The sequence below is a fragment of the Pseudochaenichthys georgianus genome, chromosome 5 (assembly GCF_902827115.2).
Source record: "Pseudochaenichthys georgianus chromosome 5, fPseGeo1.2, whole genome shotgun sequence".
Classification (NCBI taxonomy): Eukaryota; Metazoa; Chordata; class Actinopteri; order Perciformes; family Channichthyidae; genus Pseudochaenichthys; species Pseudochaenichthys georgianus.
In genome coordinates this window covers 30,905,068-30,929,309 of record NC_047507.1, presented here as the reverse complement: position 1 = coordinate 30,929,309, position 24,242 = coordinate 30,905,068, and the positions used below count along the sequence as shown (strand labels likewise).

General features: G+C 39.2%; 2 protein-coding genes across 2 annotated transcripts; both read right to left on the bottom strand.

Moving 5' to 3' along the window:
• Nucleotides 1-1,881: 1,881 nt before the first annotated feature.
• Nucleotides 1,882-6,564, bottom strand: yod1 (YOD1 deubiquitinase). The gene is made up of 3 exons (XM_034083905.1): nucleotides 6,477-6,564; nucleotides 4,581-4,793; nucleotides 1,882-4,308 (listed from the first exon to the last, which is right to left on the bottom strand). Exons 1-3 carry the CDS (start codon nucleotides 6,514-6,516, stop codon nucleotides 3,617-3,619), a joined length of 945 nt encoding a protein of 314 aa, XP_033939796.1. The 5' UTR covers nucleotides 6,517-6,564; the 3' UTR covers nucleotides 1,882-3,616.
• Nucleotides 6,565-10,431: 3,867 nt separating this feature from the next.
• On the bottom strand, nucleotides 10,432-24,118 carry pfkfb2b (6-phosphofructo-2-kinase/fructose-2,6-biphosphatase 2b). The gene is made up of 16 exons (XM_034083348.2): nucleotides 23,931-24,118; nucleotides 23,416-23,572; nucleotides 22,099-22,224; nucleotides 20,572-20,668; nucleotides 18,159-18,225; nucleotides 17,905-17,979; nucleotides 17,621-17,677; nucleotides 17,346-17,470; nucleotides 16,449-16,656; nucleotides 16,013-16,159; nucleotides 15,185-15,289; nucleotides 14,943-15,072; nucleotides 13,510-13,572; nucleotides 13,358-13,422; nucleotides 12,507-12,674; nucleotides 10,432-11,479 (listed from the first exon to the last, which is right to left on the bottom strand). The coding sequence occupies exons 2-16, from the start codon at nucleotides 23,498-23,500 to the stop codon at nucleotides 11,402-11,404; spliced, it is 1,596 nt and encodes a 531-aa protein (XP_033939239.1). The 5' UTR covers nucleotides 23,501-23,572; nucleotides 23,931-24,118; the 3' UTR covers nucleotides 10,432-11,401.
• Nucleotides 24,119-24,242: the final 124 nt, after the last annotated feature.

The following is a 24,242-nucleotide window of genomic DNA, read 5'->3' as shown; positions in this document are numbered from 1 at the left end:
AATAAAATAAACATTAAAAGATAAAAGTTACAGTGCAGTCTAAGATATGAATAGTTTCAATTATTTCGGTTCTTGATTTTTATTTATTCACAGAACCTCCCTTTGGAAATCCGAACATTTCCGTCCCGATTGTTAATTTAGACTGATTGTTTTCACCATGTTATGCTCGCATGACTTCCACAATACTATACTAATACTAACTATATATGATACGAAAGATAAATACTTGTAAAATAACAATCCAATACGAGTAACCCGTATTGGATTGTTATTTTAAAGTGAGACAAAACAGAGTGAAGTTAGGTTTAGGTTGGATATTGGACACACTTTCACTCCAGTCCTCTTATCCACTTCTTATCGGACCATCAATACATTGGCTGCTGGCATCTATAACTTTTTCCATCTCGCCAAGACTTTGTTCATGATATTGTTGAAATGCTAAACTGGGATATTTTTCACATTTTTGGACATCCTACACTGACTTTTTCATTGTTTTTCTGAAAGTCTATGCCATGATTTTTTTCTGATTTGACTATAATATGATTTTAATTTTTTTATATAAAGAAGATACTTTTAAAATAAGGGACCCTTATCTAAAACGTTTTTTTAAATAAGGATCCCCCCTTATAATACAATTTTACTTTTTAGATAAGGGTCCCCACTCATGTCTGGAATACATTTTTTAAATAAGGGTCCCCCTTATCTAAAACGTGACACTTTAGATCCTTGAAAAAAAAGTGACTTTTTTGATAATGGTCCGCCTTATGTCCGGAACAACATTTTTAGATGAGGGTCCCCCTTATATCCGGATTTTTTTTTTTTTAGATAAGGGTCCCCTGTTACAAAACTATTTGTCTGTGGAGTTTACATTTCAGTTTTTTATATTTTTCGACTATGTTGTTTTTTATTTATATTTTTATTTACTATGTTTTTTTTGTATTTACAACAGACTATACTATGTTGTTTTTTCTTTATGTATTTTCGACACACTATACTGTGTTATTTTTCTTGATATTTTAGACATACAATACTTTTGTTGTATTGTTATATTTTTGTTATACTATACTGATATGTTTAACAAACTATAATATGATTATTTAGTACATGCTGCTCTTTTTCTTTTCTTTTCTTTAAATATAGACAAATACACACTAGGTATAGTATGATATTTTTCTGATATATTGAACATAGTGTAATATAATTGTTTTGTACATGCTGTACTATACTTTTTTTTTTAAACATGCTATACTATTTAGTTTTTATGACATTTACAACGTACATAGATAATTTTGACAAACTATACCATGTTGTTTTTTCTGATATTTTCACATTGGTTATTGATTATGAAAATAAAGCAATTACTACATTGAAAAGTCTCATTTCTACTCAATAGCTGTCATCTCCATATCAACGCGGATTTGTATTATTACACTGACTAGACAATAAGGACACACCTACTTATTTTTATTTGATTTTAGGGCTTCTTCAATTTTATACATATATTATAAAAATGCAGCAGTTTTTTGTATTGAAAAGTCATTGTTTCCCAAATGTTTATGTCATGTGACCCAGTGACTTCAAATCAGCTGTTCTCCATCAGTGTTTTGAACTAATGATGTTAATTATATGTTAAATAATAACACTGTGCATTAATGGGATTGTTGCATGATACTGCTGTAGAGGTTCAGTTATCTTTGGGGGATGAGAAAAACAGCCCTGTTTTCAGTTTAGTGTAAATGCAAACGTGAAGTCTACTTATCTTTTATCTCTTGCTTTTTGTAGTAGCAGTACTGATGATGTAATGTAAATGGTGGTAAACACTAAATTGTTTTGCAAACAAGGGTTTGATTGACTCATACATAAAATGACTCATACTCAATACCGTTGGCTATAACTTTTAATTGTGACACAACACTGAAAAGATCAAGTAAGTCCAGTTATTCCGTAGTGCTTAGTGTGCAACATTCATTGTTTTTGTCCTTGAAGAGTCATGAGATCTTGGTAAACACAACAAAGCCAGTTCCTACTTTCACCTTTCCCTGTTAAAACTACCTTAAGGTAACAGATGAGGGGGGAAATCATATGTATTCACATTCAAATAATTAAGATAAATCTACAAGAAAATCTCAATCAAATCCTCCACTGTCAAATTGATTTTTTGGCAACAACTCTGTACCAATATTGTCATCACAGAAAGTGAATTACAAATACTGGTTCTCAAGAGAAAAAGTAATCCCACAATTACATATTCTGGCCTCCTCTAATTTATAATGTTTGAGCTATGATTTAAGAAACAAGTGCATGCTTCATCCTTCTAGGCAGTGCAGGAAGAGCAAAGAGATCATGTCTGACTTTAGCTGAAAATGTGAGAACATGCTCCATGTGTGCAACACATACAGTGCAACATGTTTTATGACAAAATACACTACACAGTAAACCAAAGAAATACTTCTTTTCAAACACCCAAAGATACTTTAGGCCTTCAAATGTTAGCTGAAAAGTTGTGATTTCAAAGATAAATGGTTGTTGTTGATTAGCTGAATCCTAAATGCATCCGTCAGCGAGATTTCTCGTACATCAATTCACAGTCTCACACTTTAGATTTCGAGTCCCTCTCACCATCTTTTGTAATATTAAATAAACGCTCAAACAAATGAACATGCTTAGTGTTTTTTCAAAAATATGCAGCAATGTAAATCTAAAAAAAAAGATTTCAGCATGACATTTGAATATAACACTATAATAAAAAAACACTCCTGAAATACTGTTGTACCCATGAAAAAAAACAGAGCTACATATTTTATGTTTTCAGCACCATTTCTTTTGACTAATCTAAAATAAGATAACTGATAAGACATATTGTGAGAAAAATGAAGATGAAATAGTCTCACATAAGTAGTAACTTTGGATCACAATTGGCAACGTGATATTGTATTTCAAAATGCTTAACCTCAATCTCAATGACCACTGTTCACTATATTCAAACCCAACTGTGCCGCACAGAACAGATTTCTACATTTGATCAAATTATACGTTTTAAGTATTCAACTAGTTTATGACACAAAAAACATGCTACATAACCAACATGATGAATAACAGTCATACTTGTTGTGTGCACTTAAGACAACGGTGAGTTGGATCACATCATAGTGCAAATCATTCCTAGTCCTTTTAAACTCTTTCAAGAGCCAGATAGCCGGGTTTTAATCAAACAGAAGTTTAGTCCACCCGAGCAAGTATTTGCAAATTGGAAGATTTTTTCATTTAAAAACACATTCATTTTTTTCTACACAACCAGCTATCAAGTCGTTCGAAAGGGTTAAATCCTAAAAATGGTTTTGCTTTTTGTTGTTGACCCAGATTAAAAAACCTACGTAACAGACTAAAAAAGATGGTTTAGAGACATCGTAGCACGGCAGTAGCGTTCCTGACTTTGAGAACGTACAGCAGTTTAAACAGTAATACTTAACAGGTTAGAGGCTGGACACAGTGTCTGCAGATTCTCCATTGATGTCGTGAGGTAGAGGATCCACACAAGCAGAGTGACAAAAAGACCAACAAAGTTGCCAGACGTGCAGATGTTGTATTGTGAGAGGGAGAAAAGACAAAACAGTGTTCACACTTCGCCGAAATTGGTGTGGCCTGTGTCCTTGGCATGTTCACGCGCCTCCTTTTGTCCCACAAGGCCTTGCTGGCAAACCATGCAGCGCAAAGCGAAGCGGTTAACGTCCGTGAACTGCCGCTTGCGGCGGGCTTCGTCCGCCAGCTCAAGTGCCAGAGCCAGGATGACGTCGTCCGTGGTGGAGAAGATAGTCAGGGGCGGAGCGTCGGAGCCGGGCGTCTCTTTCTGCAGGGGGTCGTAGTGGATGCCGTCGTAGATGAGCAGCACACGTTTGTGGTATCCAGCATCCTCCCCAAATCGATCCACTCGCACCGTCTGAGTGTCCACCACACAGATCTCGCACTGGTAAAACTTGGACAGGATGGAGACCTCGATGGCCCCCCCCCAGGTGTCGTCACGTCTGATCCACGTGCAGTAGTCCTCGTTGGTCTTCCCCAGCACCGCTTCAGAGTAAGCTGTGGTGTCACTTGACACGATCTGGGCTATGAGGCCGCGCATCTCTGGGGCGCACGCAGGGTCATACACCCCCCCCTCCACCACATAATACACACTGGTGAAGAGGCATGAGTTGTCTGCTGGGACGACTCTACGTGCCAGCATGGGCGAGGCTTCCAGTCGTGGTACTTTAGTCACAGCGGGTTGTTCCTTTGGCTTGTTTTTGTCTTCCTCAACAATGAGTGTGTCTCCTGTAGAGGAAGGCCACACAGTTTAGCCTAGTCTGACTTTTGTAAGAACAAATTGAGAGGAAACATCTATTTTGTTTACAGCTTTGCAGTTGTTAACAATACGTTGAGTTATAGTCAGAACACCTTAACTGCAAATAGGTTTGCCACTTCTTGAGATATATGCCGCCAACTTTCCAGATTTGTTATAATAATAATTTATTCCAAAATGTACTTAAATGTTAACCCAGTCAATACATGATGTGAATGTATCTGAATGTTTGACATCAACATACCTGATTTGATAGGGTAGTCTTTGAGGTGAGCGTCTCCATTTCGAAGATCCAGGCTGCTGGGTGGATAACCAACCATGATTTTCTGCACATCACACGGGATACCAGTCAGCTCCTCCACCATACTCTTCAGCTCTTGGACACAGGACTGGTGAGTCAAGCCCTGCATTATGTGGCTGCCATTTTTGGTTTTACAGCGAAGCCGCAACATTCTACCTGCAAAAACATTAGACATTGTATCAGTAACAAACCTATACTCATCCACTAATCAGGCCACTTATCAAGTGATTTAAATAGCCATCAAGGACACTTTATGGACATCCAGCTTAATAAAAAACATCATATCAACTTATTAAGTCAACAGGCATAACCCTGTTCTGCTGCTGTCATTCTTATGCCTAATAGTAGTTAAGTAACAGTCCTATTCCTCATCAATTGAAGCATCATTTACTGTCTTTCTGCCACATATGGTTGCACAACAAAGGGACTGAACAGCTGACCGCAGGACTCCGATGGGAGGAACATACATACTTTGTTCACATCAATACTGTTTCCCTGAAGTTATATTTTTGACCGTTAAAATGCAGAGGATCTGCTGAAATTAGTGGTAAATTATTCACTTTTCATTTTGAAAATGACACATATCAAGTTGTTCTGATATTGACAGTGACATTCTGAAGTTTACTAAAGTCAGATGAATGTATTATATATCAGGTTGATATATTTGCCACTCCGTGAGAGACTTCTTGAGTAGAAATATGGTGTTGCTTTATGACTTTTGGTGCCTTACTTATTCACTATGCACCACTGCAACTTTTGCATTGACAATTATTGAATCAAACTTTGATTTATTATTCTTTGGTTGTGAATTATACGTGGCAGCAGCTATTTATAACATTTCCATTATTCTGCAAAGGCCTGTTTCAATTCCCATAAACAAAGAAAGCCATGGGTGGAGCACATGTACATTTGTTTTTTGGGGAAGATTAAATAAAGGCCACTCCGCAGGCGGGGTAAATATTTAAGAGTCTACAGTCATTTCAAATGATGCTGATAGTTTGTCTCCTATTTACTTGATTGTGTTCTATTTACTCTAACTATTTTTGAAGTAATACACTCAAAAGGAATGTTTCACAAACCTTAATCGTTTTCTGTTGTGCCAACAGAATAGGAACTTAATGTACCCAGATTATATTCACTTTGTGCCGATTTTAAATCAGCCATCATGATCATTTAGCTACACATAATATGCACGCCACACGTTAGCTAAGTTTAGCTCGGGACTCAGCTGCTTCATGGTTGTAGTGGTTAAACTGGTTGTTTTAGATCACTGTATTGTTAGCCAAATGTTAACTTTTTGCCTCACAACAGGAAACCAGGGTGTCAGTTAGCCGTTGTTTTTGCTGTCCGTGTTGTGGTAGTACTGCTTTCTGAATGGACCCAGCATAACAACTGCAATGCTGATGATGCATTAAAGGGCATCAAGTGACAGCGACATGCTTTGTTGTTTTTTTTCTTTGTTCTGTCAGTTAACTCATCAGCAGACCAACAGCGGGCTAAGCTAGGAACTACCTGCCAAGCGAGACAATATAGCATGATTATGTAGAGCCAGTTACTTCATAACATTGGACAAGAAGGGCGTTAGTGACATGAATTATGAACATGTTTGAAATAAACACACTTGCCCAGACTCATAGACCAACGTTAACGGTAGCTATATCATGTATCATCTGCTAACGTTAGCATGCTAAACCTAACGTTAAGTGGACCGTTTTTTCAAGCATTTCGAATCTATGTAGACTAATGTACATCATGTTACCTGTCAATTGAAATATATTAACACGACAGAGTATTTCATAAGATAAATGACAACGAGATAAGTTCATTTGTTCGTCTTACCTGCTGTTGACTGCAATCCTGCCTCAAACAATAAACACATCTAGTGAGAAACTGGTGTGTGTGTGTGTGTGTATAACGTCAATCTGCGTCTGTTCTACGTCATGACGCTCAACACGGCGTGTACCGTACATTTTCTCTATACATCCATTCCCTTTTAAATGTATATAACAATATAACCAAGTTAACCGTACATTACTGTACTTACACAAGACTCATGTGCCACATAAGAAAATACCCTGCTAATTTTCTTATCGCTAAATTTCCAAACAATTATAGCATATTTATGTTATTTTTTCAAGATAAGACATTAGCATCTATTTGATCATGTTTGGACCATAGACTGTATATATAAAGGTTTGGACCATAGACTGTAGGTTGTGGACAAATCTGGAGAATTTTTTTTTAAAGCTAATCTTTATGTCGGCTCTTTTAACTTTAAACTATTATTTGCTACCTTGATACTCCAGATGATGGCGCTCTTGAATATCTTATCAATTGTATTATTCTATTTAGATTTTTTCTTTCTTCAGGCATTTTCTAAAGTATTACGTTTTCATCTTCTTGTAGAACTGAATTATTTACACTTCAGTTTATAATAACAAAACAAGTCATAAGATTTTGAAAAAAGAATGGAACCCTTTTCCCTGAAACCTATGACTAAATGTTTATAATTTAGGTAGGCCTACTCCTGTTTATGTCATAGTCTTTATCATTTTTGCTCCTATATCACATTAGGGCGGGCCATACTATTTTTTTTTTCTAAATCGACCGAGAGGGGTGTTCAAATAACGTAGTTTGGCGTGTAGAACACAAATCTGAAGACATTTTTCAATTTCAATAAACCTAAGCTACATCAATTTGCAGTTGAATATTGTCTATTTTTTGATTATTTAGCTATTCTTCAGGAAAAAAGAGACTTAAATTGGGGGGCTTTTATTTTGAAGTCAGGGCTTTTATTTTGAAGTCAGGGCTTTCATGTTCCTGTCTGACGTGAAAATTACAGGAAATGAAACGTTTTCAGTGTGAACTAGTTGAAATGGCTCAAGTCAAAACAAGGGCAAAATCGAATTCTCATTTGAGTAATCTTGTTGGCACTGGGCGAGAGCTGTTGGTGTCTGAACTGCCAACTTTGAGGGATATCCTGAGGTATGGCATCTACTTGAGGGATCAAAGTACAGATGATAGGAGGAACTACCCAGTGGACCAGCTGGTGGGTGACATCTTCCCTGGTCTGATTGGTCAGTGGTCCAAAGCGAATGCTCTTTTCAAGCCACCTGTTATAAATGAAAAGGTGACCATCATGTCCAAGCTCAAGGAGGTCTGGAATCAGGCAGTGAAGTTTTCCCTTGGGAAGGGAAAACTTGATGCAAAAGAGAGGTTCAGTGTCAAGTTAGACCAACTATTTGATATTTTGACTTGCAAGTGTCAGATTAGCAGTTGTGAGAGGGGAGGCTGTGATGGCTGTGTGATTCAAGCCCACATGAACTGTTGCTGCAGCAGAGAGAACAGGATTCCTTTAAAAGATCTTGCATACATCAAGGGACAGAAAGAGAAGGTTGGAAGTAAAGGACCCCACCAAATGGGGGGCCCCTGATCTGCAGGAGCACAAGAGACAGGTGAGGACATTGGAAAGGCAGGGGATGGAAAACATGGCTGAGGAAAGGAGAAGGAGCAGGGAGGAAAATGCTGCAGCAGCAGACAAGGCAGCCAGGAAGGATGTTAAGAGATTTTTGGCAGATGGTGATGAGGATCTGGAATTGGAGAGTGGTTCTGAAGATGAGTTTGTCCCTGAAGTTGAGCTCTTCCCTGAAACTGAACCTGAGCCTGCAGCTTCAACAAAAGTGCAGAAAAACTATGACGATATTCTAAATATTGCGCTTGCTGGTGTAAGGTATGGCATAGGGCTGAGACCAACTGCAGCGATAGCAACTGCAGCTCTGATTGATGCAGGAATCAACACAGAAGACAACACAAGTAAAGTGATTGATAAGAACAAGGTCAAGAGAGCACAGGAGAAGTTGATGAGAGAGCTGGGAGAAGAGTTTGAGGAGAAGTGCAGGGAGATGGGGGGGATCTCCTGCATCCTCTTTGATGGGCGGATTGACCTGACCAATGTGATGATGGAAGCTGAGGGCAGTGACCAATCTTTTCCTGCAAAGATCAAAGAAGAACACTATAGTGTTGCTAGTGAGCCTGGCAGCAACTATCTGTTCCACTTTACCCCAGAGAAAGCAACTAAAGAGGACTCACATGCTGAGCAGATTGCTAAGGTCCTGTTGGCCTGGCTGAAAGAAAGGGGTTTTGATAAGACCTTATCGGCCATTGGAGGAGACTCAACTAATGTCAACACTGGTGTGAAAGCTGGGGTTATGCGAAAGCTGGAGCTGCACCTGGGGAGAAAGCTGGTGTGGTTGGTGTGCAACCTGCACACTGGTGAACTTCCCCTGCGCCATCTCATTGTTGGCCTTGATGGCCCTACTCTGTCAGACAGCAAATTATCTGGGCCAATAGGAAAGCTCCTTGATTCCGCTACAGACTTGGATATCAATCCAAACTTCACCCGGATCTTTGTTGGCCCTCCACTGATCAAGCTGCCTGACAAGGTCATTCAAGATCTCTCAACTGATCAACACTATGGCTATAAAATGGTCTGTGCAGTCAGGGATGGAGTGTTTCCTGCAAGGCTGGCTCTGTTGGAGATTGGACCAGTAAACCACAGCCGCTGGCTCACCACAGCAAACAGACTTCTCAGGCTCTGGGTGTCAAAGCACAGACTTAAAGGAAAGAAACTGAAGAATCTACAATTGATTGTGGAATTCATCATTGGAGTGTATTATCCATGTTGGTTTAACGTGAAGGTCAAGCACTCCTGGATCGAAGGGCCTAGGCACATCCTGTTTCAGCTGGACTGCCTCAAGTCCCAGAGGAAGGAGGTTCTGGAACTTGTGATGCCAACTGTGAGAAGATCTGCTTGGTATGCCCACAGTGAAGCCATCCTCCAAACACTGCTGTGCTCTGAGGATCAGAAGGAGAGAATTGAGGGGGGTGGGGAGAATCCTGGCCATTAGGGGAGAGGGGGACCCAGACACTCAGCTGGGGGACTCCTCTGTCAGGACCAGAAGGACTCCTGACATCAATTGTGATGCTTCCAGCATTGGGGACTTGATCAGCTGGTCAGAAGGTGTGTCAGAGCCACCTCTCACCTGCTTGCTAAGCACCTCGGAGGTGAAAAACTTCATCAAAACCCCCATGGAGGTACTAAACTGGCCTTGCCATACTCAAAGCATTGAGAGGGTCGTTAAAATGGTGACCGAGGCTTCTGCTACGTACTTCTCACAGGAAAAGAGGGATGGAGGGATCAGAGCTCAGGAGACCAGCAGGAGACTGATGTCCAAGAATGAGTCAAAGCAGGACTTGTGCCACCTGACAAAGTTCAGATCAAAGTCAGAAGATGTTTCTTTGTAATCTTATCCAGTTATACATATGCAGTTCACCGGTTAATAAATATGTAAAAATGATTTGGCTTTGTCAATATAAATGATTTCCCTTATATATTTTACTATCTTATATAGACGTTCGAAAGGGTAAAATTGCCAATTTAGAAATACAAAACGATGTAGCTTAGAGTTATCCTATCTAAAAAATAAGCTCATATTTGAATTCCCCATAGAAAAACACATAATTTTGACACCCCTCATGTTAGGATTTCCTTCAGATTCATTTTTGGCACCTGAGTATGACCCGCCCTAATATCACATAGGCCTATACACACACCCTGCATTTTTAAAGGACACTGGGTCTTAGTTTTTAATAATTGTGAGACCTTTTTGCATCAACCAAAGAACAATTAACTAAACCCCACACATATTATATAGATGTTTGTAATAGATTTGTACCACCCCATTTTGAAGATTACACAAAGGTCTTTACTACACACACACTGGGTAAACAAAAATCATATGAGAATTCACTTTTATTTTCTGCATGAAAGGCACAGTAGGCTGCTATGAGCGAATACATATCAACATTCAAACATTACAAAGTCGTAGAATATAACTTGTGCTACTGTCTAGGATTAAGTATGATGAGAGGATTTTGTGTTTTGAATATGTCAAGAGAATTAAGTAAAGAGTAAAGTTACATTACACAAGCAATTAAAAGAAATGTATGGCAAGTATGATAAAATGATGTCCAGATATAGCTAATAAGCCATCAACATGCTTGGATATAAAGTCAAGAAAAACAACAAACAGATGAACATTTAGGGTTTAAATTGTGATGGAGCAAACCATCTCATTACAAGTAGCCTATGACAGAAAACTAAGCTTCTTTAACTGCTGCTAGAACACAGTTTTCCCAATGGGGTATTTCTAACAAGACCAACAAGATATACAAGGCTTCCAAAACATAAGAAACCAACTAAATACAGTATTTTAATTTCCTTAAACAACAAAAGCACAAATAAAAACCAAATAGTCACATAACATGTGATGTTAGAAATATGAATATAAGACTTACAATTACAGTATGTTTGCTAAATGAGAATATTTGTATCTTATAAAATAATTCCTACAACATCTTCTGTATAACAAGTTCTATTTGCAATGACCTAAAAATGGTTTTCAACGTACAAGTTAAAGTTGAGGGAGGTATTATAATATTTACATAGACGATAAGTTAACCTGTTTATTCTTGGTTGCTTGATTGTTGTACGCATGCAGTAGTGTTTGATACCCATGAAAAGTCTTCCAGTTTGAAGCCTCAGCATGCAGAGTGAAGTTAAACAGAGAGATTTAGGACCAACAAATGACCTCATAATCAGACCAACATTTCAAAGAATATGGTTTAAAACAAATAATATCATCTTTCTAACATGATTGAACCCAGAACTTTGACACATTGAAGGAAGAGACCTTCATCTTCACTCAGAAGCGGACACAGCCACTCGTTTCTTCGGGGCTGTCAGCGTCGCTGTCAGCGTCACTTCCTTCGCACAGGGACTCCTTCGAGAGAAAGGAAATGTCACAGACATTTACAAATTAATGACTTACAGCAGCAAATGCTATTTTAGAGGAAAACATTTTACCAGGGGCCCCAGGAGTCTTAAGTTCTTATATGAAAAATTAGGTCATTAAGTGAAGTGTGGTAAAACAATCACATTAGAGGAGGCTCTTTCAGGCAAATTATCAAAAAGAGATTAATAACTAATCACATTCTCGCTCTATGAATCTAGTACACTTAATTAAATACAATATGAAGGAAATAAATAACTAAATATGTTAAGATGTTCTCAATTTTGTTTCATTTTGAACTATATCTAGGTGGCTAATAATGACTTTCATCAAAGAGTTTTACTGAAGTATTAAAGGTGATGGAAGGTTAGAGAAACCGAAAGATTGAAAACTATTTAAATACACCACTGTGACAACGTATGACATGGGTTGTGGGAAAGAAAAGGGCTAAATAAAGGGCTGGCTAGATAGACTACGAAATACTCACAGACAACCGCATCCTATTCGAGGCTGCAAGACAGGTTTAGAGGAGGTGGAGATAGAAACAGATAGAAGTGGGAATGGAAACGGATAGATGTAGAGATGGACTGAACACACAAGGCAAGGCCAACAAATACACAACACGTATAAATATATTATTCTATGCTTTTTCAAATTTGAATGATTAAAATCTTTCATTTGTGTATTGTTTATTTGCCTAATTGCTCTCAAATTGGATACATTTTGTAATGTATTTAAGGGAATTGATGCATAACCAAAGCTGTGTACATTATAGTACACTTGTAAAAAAAAAAATACAGTATAAGATGTCTTTGATGTTTGTGTGTCTTTTGAATCCCATGTTGGCTAGCTCAAAACAAATTGGCATGCTGTTCTGCATATTCAAGCAGCCCAGTAGTGAAGCATAGGTCATGCATCGAGAGGATCCAACACTGAGACGAGGGGATGGCAAACTGTGAAGGGAGGTGACCGAATACAGTTGACTGGTTTAGAAGGGGGCTGTAACTCTGGCACTAACTTGGCTATGCCGTCCCTCTGGCATCAGTGCTGCGGGGGTCGGGGCGAGCGGGAGCCAGGGCTGGTTGCCCGCGCTGTAGAGCCTAGGACGCTTGAACTGGTCGTGACTGGACAAGGGAGTGTAACTATTCCGCCGGAGTGTGAGAGCAGAGTCCATCGCAGATTTATCCTGGTAGGGGAGGAAATATAGCAGGGAAAAAAGATTAAGGTACATGTGAACTCCTGGCAGGAGGGGGGGGGGGGGGCTTAACCGGACAAAGCCAAGCAAACTAGCCGTCTTCTCCACATGGATCCACACCAACAGGTTAGACAACTGTAAGTGTTTTAGGTGACAGACGCTGTTTAAGCAAAGGTATTCCATCACACAAAAAAAATATCAAAGAAATCAGCCCTGATTTCACAGGAAAAACAGAGAGTATAATAACGGATGAACAATAGAATAATAGCTCAAATACAGATGTCTTTCATATCAGAATGCAAGCAGGGCAGAGCCAAGCAAGTTAGCACAAGCCATTGCCTCCATCAAGGTCAAACAAAACCAAAATAAACAACTTATTCAACATTCATCATATTGCTTAAGCCAGACTTATTAATAAGGTTCAAAGATAAAGGAACATAAGGAATATATAAAAGGGAGTCAAAGCAGCAAAGCCTCACACAGGGTAAGAAGTGCACCAAACTAGCAGACACAACAAACACAGGGCTTTGTTTCAGATGTTGAAATATGCTGATAACTTTTGAATTAATACTGGGTAAATTAACAATAAACATTATTTGAATGGATTATTATATTTTGAAGCTTTAATTAAAAAATAATAATGTGATTTGTCAGCTCAATCCAGAGGGACTTACAAGAGTCCGGTCTCGATGCGTGTTCACTGCGTCCACATTGAGATAAAACAGTTCCACCTTGCAACCTATTGGAACAAAAGACAGAATACATTTAAATAAATAAAAACATTTAAAAAAAGAAAATGGTGTTATATTTAGAGGTAAAGACGTACCATATGCAACAGGGGTTAGCTTGAGTATCGTGTGGAGTGGACATTTCATATATGGTAGATCTTCTGCGGAAAGCGAATGCATAAAATGTCATCATCTTTTTTGTAATGTAATTATTGATATTTTTATGTTTACAGGTGGGTTAGGTAAGTTTGAGAAACCGGCTCGAGATACACTTTTCGTTATATTCCATGGAATGCTCTTAACATCCCGATCGCAATGAATATATTAAATGCTTTGACAAAAAATCCATTAAAAAATGTCATCTGTGGAAGCCGTGGCGCTGTAAAAAGCACGACCAATCATCTGAGCCGGCCTGGATAAAATAACTGGATGGCCTACCTGCCTGTCAGCCTTCCATCTGTGCACAAACTTATCTTGTGCCCTAATTGGTCATGTTCGTGTGTGTTGGAGGAGGGGCTCTGTGAGGAAGTGGCAGATTTTTTCCGGTTGTGTATTTTCAAATTCTAGTGCACTCGAGCTGGTTTCTCCAAAATTACCTACTCCACCTTTAACCGATTAAACATACATACAGTAGTTTAACCTTCTAGGTAATTATAGTTAGTAATAATACTTAAAGGTGGGGTAGGTAAGTTTCAGAAACCGGCTCGAGTGCACTAAAATTTGAAAGTACACAGCCGAAAAGAATCCGCCCCTTCCTTCAGACTTCCTTACAGAGCACCTCCTCCAACACACATGAACGCGCACATGACGTCAGCAGACTGGTGAAAGTGGCCGCCTGTTGCTGGAGAGTCATTGAAGTACTGCTGCAGCTGCAATGCACGCCCAATGTGGGCACGCCCAATGAGGGCACGAGATACATTTGTGCGTGCACGAGATGGAAGGCTGACAGACAGGGCGGCAATCTGTACTACGGCTTCCACAGATGACATTTTTTTATGGATTTTTTGTCAAAGCACTTCAGATATTCATTGCTATCGGGATGTTAAGAGCATTCCATGGAATATAACAAAAAGTGTATCTCGAGCCGGTTTCTGAAACTTACCTACCCCACCTTTAATAATTAAAATGGACAGATGTTTTATTTTTTTTAAATAAGTACAATTATAAAAAGTCAAACATTTTTAACAAATTCCATCAACATCGATCCTATGGGGGTTTCTCAAGAGCTTAAACATACAGAAGGGGCCAATTGAGGAGCCGCCAACATTTATCCAACACACAGCAATCCTGCACTTGGCTTGTAGTAAACATAGGTCAACCATTTTTATTTCTCTATCAGATAGAGAACACTGGTGTGGATAAATGCTTAATAAAGTTAATTGAATACAGGTCATGTGATAGAAATATAATATAACCAAAACTGTTCAAATCTATATCACTTCCCCCAACTGATATTTGCCCAAAAAATACACTTAGATTTGTCAGGAATATAAGGATCAAATGTGTTTCACATTACAGGGGTGATTCTGACCTGCACTCTCGTCCAGGAAGTAAGCCAGCAGGCAGCGCATCACGGCCTGATGGCAAATGACCAACACGTTGCCCTGCCTCTCCAGCTCCATGATGACCGGCTCCAAGCGCTGAACCAGGTCTTGGTAGGACTGAAAAAGAGAGAGAGAAGACTATTTTAACCACACTCCAAATGTCATGTTCAAACAACAAGATGAATTCAGTGTATTGAAAGTAAAGCATAGAGGGATTATTTCAGGTCACCTCTCCTCCTGGGTAGCGATAGTGGTACTTGTCCTGGTCCCTCAGTGCAAACTCCTCTGGGAATGTGTTCTCAATCATCTCATAGGTCATCTCCTCACACACACCCTGGATATGGAAAACAGAGCATTTGTCAAAATGTCAAAAGCACAAGTAAAAAGCTGAATGGATGCTTTTACAGCAGGATTTAAATACAGTCCACAAAAAAAACACAGCAGTCGTTCCTTTTTAAAGAAGAATGTTAGTTTCACCTGTAAGCACAGATATTTACATTATGTTTTAGACTAATGTCTATCAACAGTACCAGGTGGTTTTTATTTGTTTTTAATATCTTGCCCTGAAAAAGGTCTTGCAAGGTTGAAACTGGTTGCATTTAAAATGAACAAAAAAAAGGTAATCTCCTTAGATTGCCTGAACTATTCTCTCTTTACTGTGACCAATATCTTTTGAAACTGGCCTTTTGATTTTGGTGAGTTGAGTACTTTACTAAAGGAACCCATTTTAGGCACTTATTTTCATGCCACTTTCTACTATGTTTTAAAGGGAAATATTGTTTTACACCACTGCAATTATCTGACAGCAGTAGTTATCGGTTACTTTACATTAAGACATAAAAAAAAATATTATGTTTTGTCATAAATCAAACTACCCAACGGTACTTTACTGAATACCTCCTCTACCACTGGTATTGAGTGATGTACATTAGGATGCCCCTTTCCCCGTGCCAAAATGTCTCGGAGAAACATTGCAAATAAAGTTTCTCCCCATCCAAACCAAAGGTACATAAATCTGTAATGAATCTGCTGAAGGTTAGAGGATGAGGGTACTGACAGCATCGATCTCGTTGAGTATCTTCCACTGTTCGTAAGGGACACACAGCTCCTCGGCTGTCTGGATGGTTCTTCTCAGCTGACTCGTCCACACCTTCAAATCTGACAGCTCATGCTCTTCAATGAAATCTCGTAGGGCATGGGAAAACTGCAATGTTGGAGACACAGACAGAGGTTTCAAATCATCTAACCATTAATAATTTATATCCTTAATAATTGATTAAATTATTTATTTGCTTTATAAGAACCATGTTCAGTTGATAGCGACAGGAAAACAGGAAGTAGAGAAGGTTAACTGTGGTTATGACTCAGGTGTTCATAATACTGCAGTAAGGAACACCTTATCTCACTGATATACCTCCTTAAGAAATGCTTGTAGCTGGGTTTCAGGACACAGTGGTGTTTCAGTTCATTAAATGAGGATTATAAAAGAGAACCTGTTTCCCTCGAGGAGAAAGCTCCGAGTCTCCTCCGATTCGGCCTTCGACGTTGTGGTCGCTCTCTCCGTGCCGACACAGGTAGATGGAGTGAGAGTGCACTTGGATGTTCATGAGGTAGTACACTATCTTACTCTGGATGTAGTCCTGCACTCGGTTCACCAGGAAACGCCGGCCCACGTTTATCACCTTGATGAAAGATAGGTCCCTGTAGATCAATCAATCAGACTTTATTTTTAAGCACTTTTCATACACAAACGTGCTTCACAAGTAGAAATATAAAACAATACCAACCATTCCTGACACTATTTAATGATATTCAATTTAGTGATTAAAGAGGATCTAGTATGCTCATTTTCAGGTTCATATGTGTATTGTGTGCCTCTACTGTGACATGTCTCTATGCTTTAATGTTCAAAAAGCTCTTGATTTTTCTCATACTGCCTGTGCTGCAGCATCTCTTTCCCCCCTCTGTCTGAAACCAGAGCCCAGTCTGCTCTGATTGGTTAGCTGGCTCGGTTGTTATTAGTCAACCAATGAGACATGTCCCGCCCCTAAGCCTATCACAGTATCACATACAATGTGTTGGAGCGCTAGCCAATAAAAATATGAATGTTGTGTAGTGATGTCCTTATGCTATGGAAGTAAACAAAGGAACACAATGGAGGCGTTTCAGGCAGTTGAGGGAGAGTATACGGGAGAGAAACTCCCTCTGGAGGGAACTTTGGGATTTTATACTTTGTAGACTATTTACATACACATAATTACACAACTTAATAGACACAGTACTGAATAAACAAAAAACATTCATTTATTTCTAATTTCAACAGTAGTTATTGAAATGTTATAATTCATGTTTGAAAAACATAAAAAGAGGCAGAAGAAATGAGTCCTTACTTGTCATAATCATCAGGATCTATTGGTTGGTAAGTAACCTTGTAGCACTCGATTCTTTTGAGGAAATCATCCATCACCCTCTCTCTGTGTCTCTCTGGGTAGTCTGGACTGGACACTTTCACCTCCTGTTACAGGTATTCAGCACATTCAAACAATGTAAGAGAGCATGGTGGTTTTCACATAGCACTGTAGATAGTATGAATATTAATAGATTATGGGTTTGACCCAGGCAACAAGTCCAACCGTAATGTCTGGCTGGTGACATGAGATCATACCAGAATATTAGCAGCAATGACCTCTGGGTCGTCACACACCGACTCCACAAAGAACACCTGTTGGAAAAGGGCATCTCACAGGGTCAGCACGTGCTAAACTTCCTGTAATGGTGCATTGAATCAACGCCATCTCACATATTCACCTGCTTTTTATCAGATAGTAAAGACACCCTGTGAAGTTGTCTTTACATGTACTGTTTATACCAAAATGAATTGTGTGAATTCTTGATGAAAGTAAAAATGTTTTCCTCACGAAACATTTGCAAACATATACTATATCTTACCTTATAAGCATTCTCTTTCACAAAAGATATAATGAGGTCTCGTCTTTCTCTTGTTGTGTTTGTTGCATCGAACACCTAATAAAGGAATCACAAAGGAGATTTCTCATGTTTAATGTGGGGTTTCTCTAGTAAATTGTCAGTAAGATTAAGGTTGCCTTAATGCCAGATGTGTTTCTGTTCTGGATGTTTTCAGCTAGTATGTATTGAAACGCAGACAGGGACACAGATCAACATACAGCAAAAAGAGGACTCACTGCGATCTGCCCTCCCTCCACCGACAGGTACTTCTTCACATCCTTCAGAGCTACCAGAGCACACTGCCTTCGAAAGGGAGGAGAAACATGAGAACAGTGCTGATAAAAAGCCTCATTATGATCTCATTCTAAATCTAATACTTACTTTGCCCATAAAGTAAACTGGTGACCAGAAAGAAAATTGGATGTCTTATTTGGAGAATCTTTGAATTTAGGATATCCACTGTTTCCCGGTTAAACATCGTTTTACCTCAAACAAAGTGTATTCTTTTATTTGCACTGCTTTTAAAACAGTGATAAAAATACAATTCAAAAACTAAGCAGCAATATATTTTTCCAATTACATGTACTGATTACATGATTGATAACCCATAGACCTTCATTTGCACTTCTTTCATTGCGACTATTATTTTGTAAGAAAAGTTATTTTCGGGTTAAATTAGTTTACCTGTGCACGGATGTGTTTTTTGTTGGTGTTTTTAACAAAACAAAACAGAACTGTCTCATTAATTTAAAGAGACAGTTTGATATTTCAAACATTTGCTTAGTCTATTTCCGTCCTTGATACCACTTTCATATCTGTAAGCAAAGTAAAGCAGTTCCCAATGTATCCAGTCTTGATGATAAGCTAATCTAAACTAAGGTAAGCTAAGGTAAGCTAAGCTAAACTAAGGTAAGCTAAGGTAAACTAAGGTAAGCTAAGCTAAACTAAGGTAAAATAAGCTAAGGGAAGCTAAGCCTAGCTAAGGTAAACTAAGCTAAACTAAGGTAAACTAAGGTAAGCTAAGGTCAACTAAGGTCAACTAAGGTAAGCTAAGGTAAGCTAAGCCTAGCTAAGCCAACAGGTTGTTGGTGGTAGCCTTTTGATTAAATAAAACTTGATACAATATGAATAGTAAAAAATGTTATATTAAAACAGACATGAGAATGGTATCAATGTTCTCATCTTTCTCTTGAAATGAAAAGTGATAAAGTATATTTCCCAAACAGTTGGACAATTACTTTAACTCAATGGGACTGGTTTGGAACCAAAGCAAAAAGGTGAACTTCACAAAATAAATGATTCCTTTAAACGAACATATCGGGTATTTCCAATAGCATAAGGACTGCAGCTACTATTTGATTCAGGTTTGAAACCCATGCAGCTGCCTGGCGGACTTGTGTCAGCTTCAGAGTGACAGCGGCAGCTTGTTTAATATCAAGGTCACGATTCAGCTCTGGAAGGCTGTCAGGAGCCTGTCACAAATCTCCTGATAGCCCTGAAGGACAAACCCCAATCCAAAAACCATTACTGGATAAGACCATGAAGGAAAGAGACATTTATTCTGTATACTTTTGGAGAAATCGGCAGTGGTTTACAGCTGTCACATTAATTTGAGATAAGTGCCAGTTTAAGGTCACAAGAACACCATGGAGACCCTGGTTTATTATAGAATGTTAGCTCAAAAACTGCTTAGTCACTGATGCAGCAGTAGAGGCTGCATAGTATCAAACAGAGCCATGTTGATTGGGAGGACATTTTTGGTCAGACAGTAGAGCTGCTACAGCTTCCCTTAAAGGTGACATGTCATGCTTTTCCGGTTAGTACCCGTCCCCTTGTGTGTTATGAAGGTTTTTATGCATGTAACGGTCTGCAGAGTCAAAACCCTCAAAGTACACCATGTAGCGAGTAAAACTCTAAAACAGAAAAGACCTCCCCAAAATGCCTTGTTGGAGATACGTCACTGTCCATTTGATTCTTCCGGGTACATCATGATGTCATGTCGTCCCCGGAACGAAATGGACCAATCCGTGGTGCCGTTACGTCACGTCCGAGGAGCTGTTACGTTAAGCCCCCGCTGATTGGTCCAAATTGACCAATCCACGGACTTCCTCACACACACAGTGCAGGCAGCTCAGCTGATCTCTCCTCCCTGGCTGCAGGCTGATAACAGACAGTTGGGATCTTGGCGAAATTCTCTCTGCAGACCCATTCTCACAGCGTTTATCAACCTTTTTCTTACTCAATATCAAGCCACACTTATTGTTTTTACTTCGGCTGTGACTTTGTGTGTGCTCAGGGTGAGTTTGGCTGTGTATCGCTAAACAAGGAAATCACACCTCCACGGAGCTCAGCGCGATTCACAACGTCCCGACCAATCGGAGCACACTGGGCTCACAGGGAGGGGGGGGCAAGAGCTGCAACGAGCTGTTCAGTGGAGAGAGTGAATACTGCTGAATACACATACTTTACAGAGATGCTGTATGCGAAACCAATGTGAGTTTGGAAAATTGCACAGCATAAATCTATTCTAGTAGACCTCAACAATGGAATTATGATCAGTGGAAATGGCCATGACATGGGACCTTTAATAGATATATAATGTGCAATCTAATGACTGGACAAGAGCATATTAGTTAGAGTGGAACTTACTTCCTTATCCTCATGGCATCCTCATTGTCATGGCGGAAGAAATCATAGGACTTGTAGGCTCTGACAGCCTCTCTGCGGTACACGCCCAAGTTAAACACTGCAAAATGAAAACAATATATTAAAAAGGCTTAATCTGTACACGTGTGCATCAAGTCACCCACAAGTTGCTTTTTAATAAGTAATTTCACCTATTACAAATTAAGCTTAGCGCAAGTTCAATAAGGAAGACCTAACACGAGTCACTTACACGTCACTCGATGGCTCCCTTCCCCCCTCATTAAATATGAGGGCGTCACCCCTCAGCAGCCAATAGCTGCACATGCTAAATTCCTTAAATGCCTGCTCTTCCTCCCTGTCAGTTGTCATTTGCAGATGACCGCAACCCGCCTCCACCCCTCTCGCCTCCAGTCTCCTCCAGGACAAAGCTAAACCTTCCTTCTTCAGACCGGTCTCACCTACTCAGCACCACCACCAGTGTCTAGACCCCGGGGATTTCATCGGAGCGGTGCTTTCCCTCCTAAATGATTATCCTGCAAACCGGGGCCTAATCGCCAAAACACCATTACATTCTCCTGTTGTATTATCATGGCAATCATTTCATTCATATGACGTGTAAACAATAAATATGTAAAATCTTACATCACGTCTTTCCGGTTTGAACTCAACTGCTGCAAAATTGAGTTTCCTATTTTAAAAATACTTTGACCATCATTGCAAGAATATCTGAAGATTTCCATTCCTTTGGCGGTTCAATATCAATTACAGTATAAAATATGTAGTGAGCGTTTTTGATTGTTATATTCGGTCTGCGCTTCATATTATATTGTAATTTTTCGGTTAGTTCAAAGAGAGTATCAGTAGAAAATAGCACTGAAAGGTGGGGTAGGTACGTTTGAGAACCGGCTCGAGATACACTTTTTGTTATATTCCATGGAATTCTCTTAACATTCCGAGAGCAATGAATATCTTAAGTGCTTTGACAAAAAATCCATTAAAAAATGTCATCTGTGGAAGCAGTAGTACTGTAAAAAGCACGACCAATCATCTGAGCCGGCCCGGCTAAAGTAACTGGATGGCCTACCTGCCTGTCAGCCTTCCATCTGTGCACAAACTTATCTTGTGCCCTCATTGGTCATGTGTGCGTTTGTGTGTGTTGGAGGAGGGGCTCTGTAAGGAAGTGGCAGATTTTTTCCGGCTGTGTATTTTCAAATTCTAGCGCACTCAAGCTGGTTTCTCCAAAATGACCTACCCCACCTTTAATACAGTGTAACTATTATTTTTGACATTGCTTCCTTTTGTGTTCTTTTTTATTCAACAAGCAAACATGTTGTACTTTAGCAGTATACCAAAAGAAGCAGAAAGGCAGAACTGAAAATACTTTCATATGATATCGCAAGTAATATCATTTTTGCTAAATTGAACAACATCATTGCATTTTGCACCTTTCCTAATAACAAGCAGCTCTAATATATAGTCAGAATAAATGAAAGACAATTCAACAGGTTTCCATAACATGTCTTGTACTACCTTTGGTTGGGACCCCGATCCAGTTGAGGTAACGTGTGAGTTTCTTTGACATGTAGGTCTTCCCTCTTGCAGGCAGGCCGATCATTACGATCACCGTTGGAGAATTTGTCATATAGGAGGCCCATGCTAAAAGGACGTAGATCATAGGTCACTTCAATGGTAATCCCATGCATAAGAAAAATAAGCAAAAAAATGACGTCATAATGTAAATGTACCCAATGTTAGTCAACCAACTGATTAGTCAATTAATTGATTAGTTGGTCAACAACAAAATTATCTATTTTGATAATCGATTCATAATTAAAGTCATTTCTCATGCAAAAATGGCAGCCGTTTTCAGCCTTCCAAATATGGAGACTTTCTTTTTTTCTGTGTTTAACGTCATTTTTAACTGAATATCTTTGGGTTTGTACTGACCACACAACCCATTATTAAACATTATCTTGGACATTGTGAAGCTGGGATGGACAAATCACTATTTGCTGACATTTTATTGACAAGATGATTAATAGATTCATTAAGAAAAATAATTATGAGATCAATCCATAATTAAATAGTTGTAATAATTGTGTCTATTCTTGCAGGATTAGGACACTTACATAACTAGGCCATTACTGGACAAAAATAATTTTCTCAGACAGGATCCGAAGAAATTAAAAATAAATCATCCCTAGAGAAAAAAGCAATTTCCTGAAGAACAGTGGAAACCACAGAAGGTGCCACACTTTTTTATATCTTCTTCTTCACACTTTAGTTTTTTCGCCCAGATGTTCACCTTTTCATTTTATTATCTTTCGCAGGTTGGAGTCTTAAAGGAGACATTGGTTCATACTTATATTTGGGTTTCTACTAGAACTTGTTAAATGCTTCAGTGTTTAAAAAACAACTCTTTCTTCCTGTAAACTGGTTTCATGTAACTAGGACACATTTAGAGGATTTACATATGGTATTTACATCTAAAACTGTGGGATGGTCTTCATGTATTGTGTTGTATTATCACAACAATCAGAAGTCCTGAAAGCTCATTTAAATGAAGTTCACGAGTTCAGGATTGAGCGTTTAGATATGTTTACAACATTCAATAATAAAAACTGCTTTAGAAATATAAATGTAGATTAAAAAGTCTATGTTTACAAAAGAGGAGGCTTTAGTGAAGAAGTGGCAGTGTCCCAGGGAGGTGATTTAGAAAATGTGTTATAGATCCAGAGTGAACAATACAAGGTTTTATATTACAATGGCACCTGTAGACTGACTGCAGTCATGCAACAATAACGTGTTTAAATCAAATTATTGTGGTAAAACCTCGACTTTACTTACAGCATTTCTTCTCCTTGGTTCTCAGGTCTGTTTTCGTAGCTTCTGCCGAGTTTGAACAGCCATTGTCTATCTGAGTGCACGACATGTTTAAAGTATTTTTGAGTCAAAATCAGCTGTCCCTCGATGTATTTCTCAGAGGGACATCATCCAAGCTGATCTGAAACAGATGAGTCACAATCCATGTCATCCATTACTTCCATGCATCTCTGGTAGAACAGAATCTTGCACAAATAGCAATAGGCTACATTCTCCAAATAGTATGTGTTTTTGGCTTTATGTATCCGTGGTAACATGAGCCAGAGGAGTTAAGGATGAAATGTTGCCACATCATCCGTTTACAAAAACCCCGCTTTGGCTGAACACACTGTAGCCGCATAAGAGCACGCGGTGATGTCCTCTCAGACGGGGGTGACTTGAGTTCATGCGACACTTAATCTGAAGTGAAATATACAATATAATCCTTGCAGGACGCGTTTCTAACAGCATCTCATTCAAATGGTTATTGCTTTTTTTACCTGCTCGATTGGCGGTAGTCTTTCCGGTAAGCCTCTGCGGACACGGTCGGCATGCGGGACTCTCGAGCTGCCGGGCCGAGAGTTTGATCCTGCCGCTGCGGCCGGAGGAGGCGGTCTGCTCAGCCTGCCCTTGGAGCTGGGGTGCCTCCTTGCCCGGCTGGTGTCCTTCCAAACTGGAGGTGTGCCACGACGTCGTATTTTTTGTGCCTACCGTAACGTTGATAATAGATCATACGTAAACGCGTAAAGCTCTAATATATTAAAAAGACAACATAATAGGATTTTTTTAGAAGGCAAAATGTTAAAAGAGAA

Coding starts and splice junctions, on each gene's coding strand:
- yod1 (XM_034083905.1), bottom strand. CDS start 6,516: ATGTGTTTATTGTTTGAGGCAGGATTGCAGTCAACAGCAG. Junction 4,794..6,476: donor AGGATTGCAGTCAACAGCAG/GTAAGACGAACA, acceptor ATGTTTTTGCAG/GTAGAATGTTGCGGCTTCGC. Junction 4,309..4,580: donor AGACTACCCTATCAAATCAG/GTATGTTGATGT, acceptor CTTCCTCTACAG/GAGACACACTCATTGTTGAG.
- pfkfb2b (XM_034083348.2), bottom strand. CDS start 23,500: ATGTCGTGCACTCAGATAGACAATGGCTGTTCAAACTCGGCAGAAGCT. Junction 22,225..23,415: donor AACCAAGGAGAAGAAATGCT/GTAAGTAAAGTC, acceptor ACGTCCTTTTAG/CATGGGCCTCCTATATGACA. Junction 15,073..15,184: donor ATCGCTACCCAGGAGGAGAG/GTGACCTGAAAT, acceptor TCTCTTTTTCAG/TCCTACCAAGACCTGGTTCA.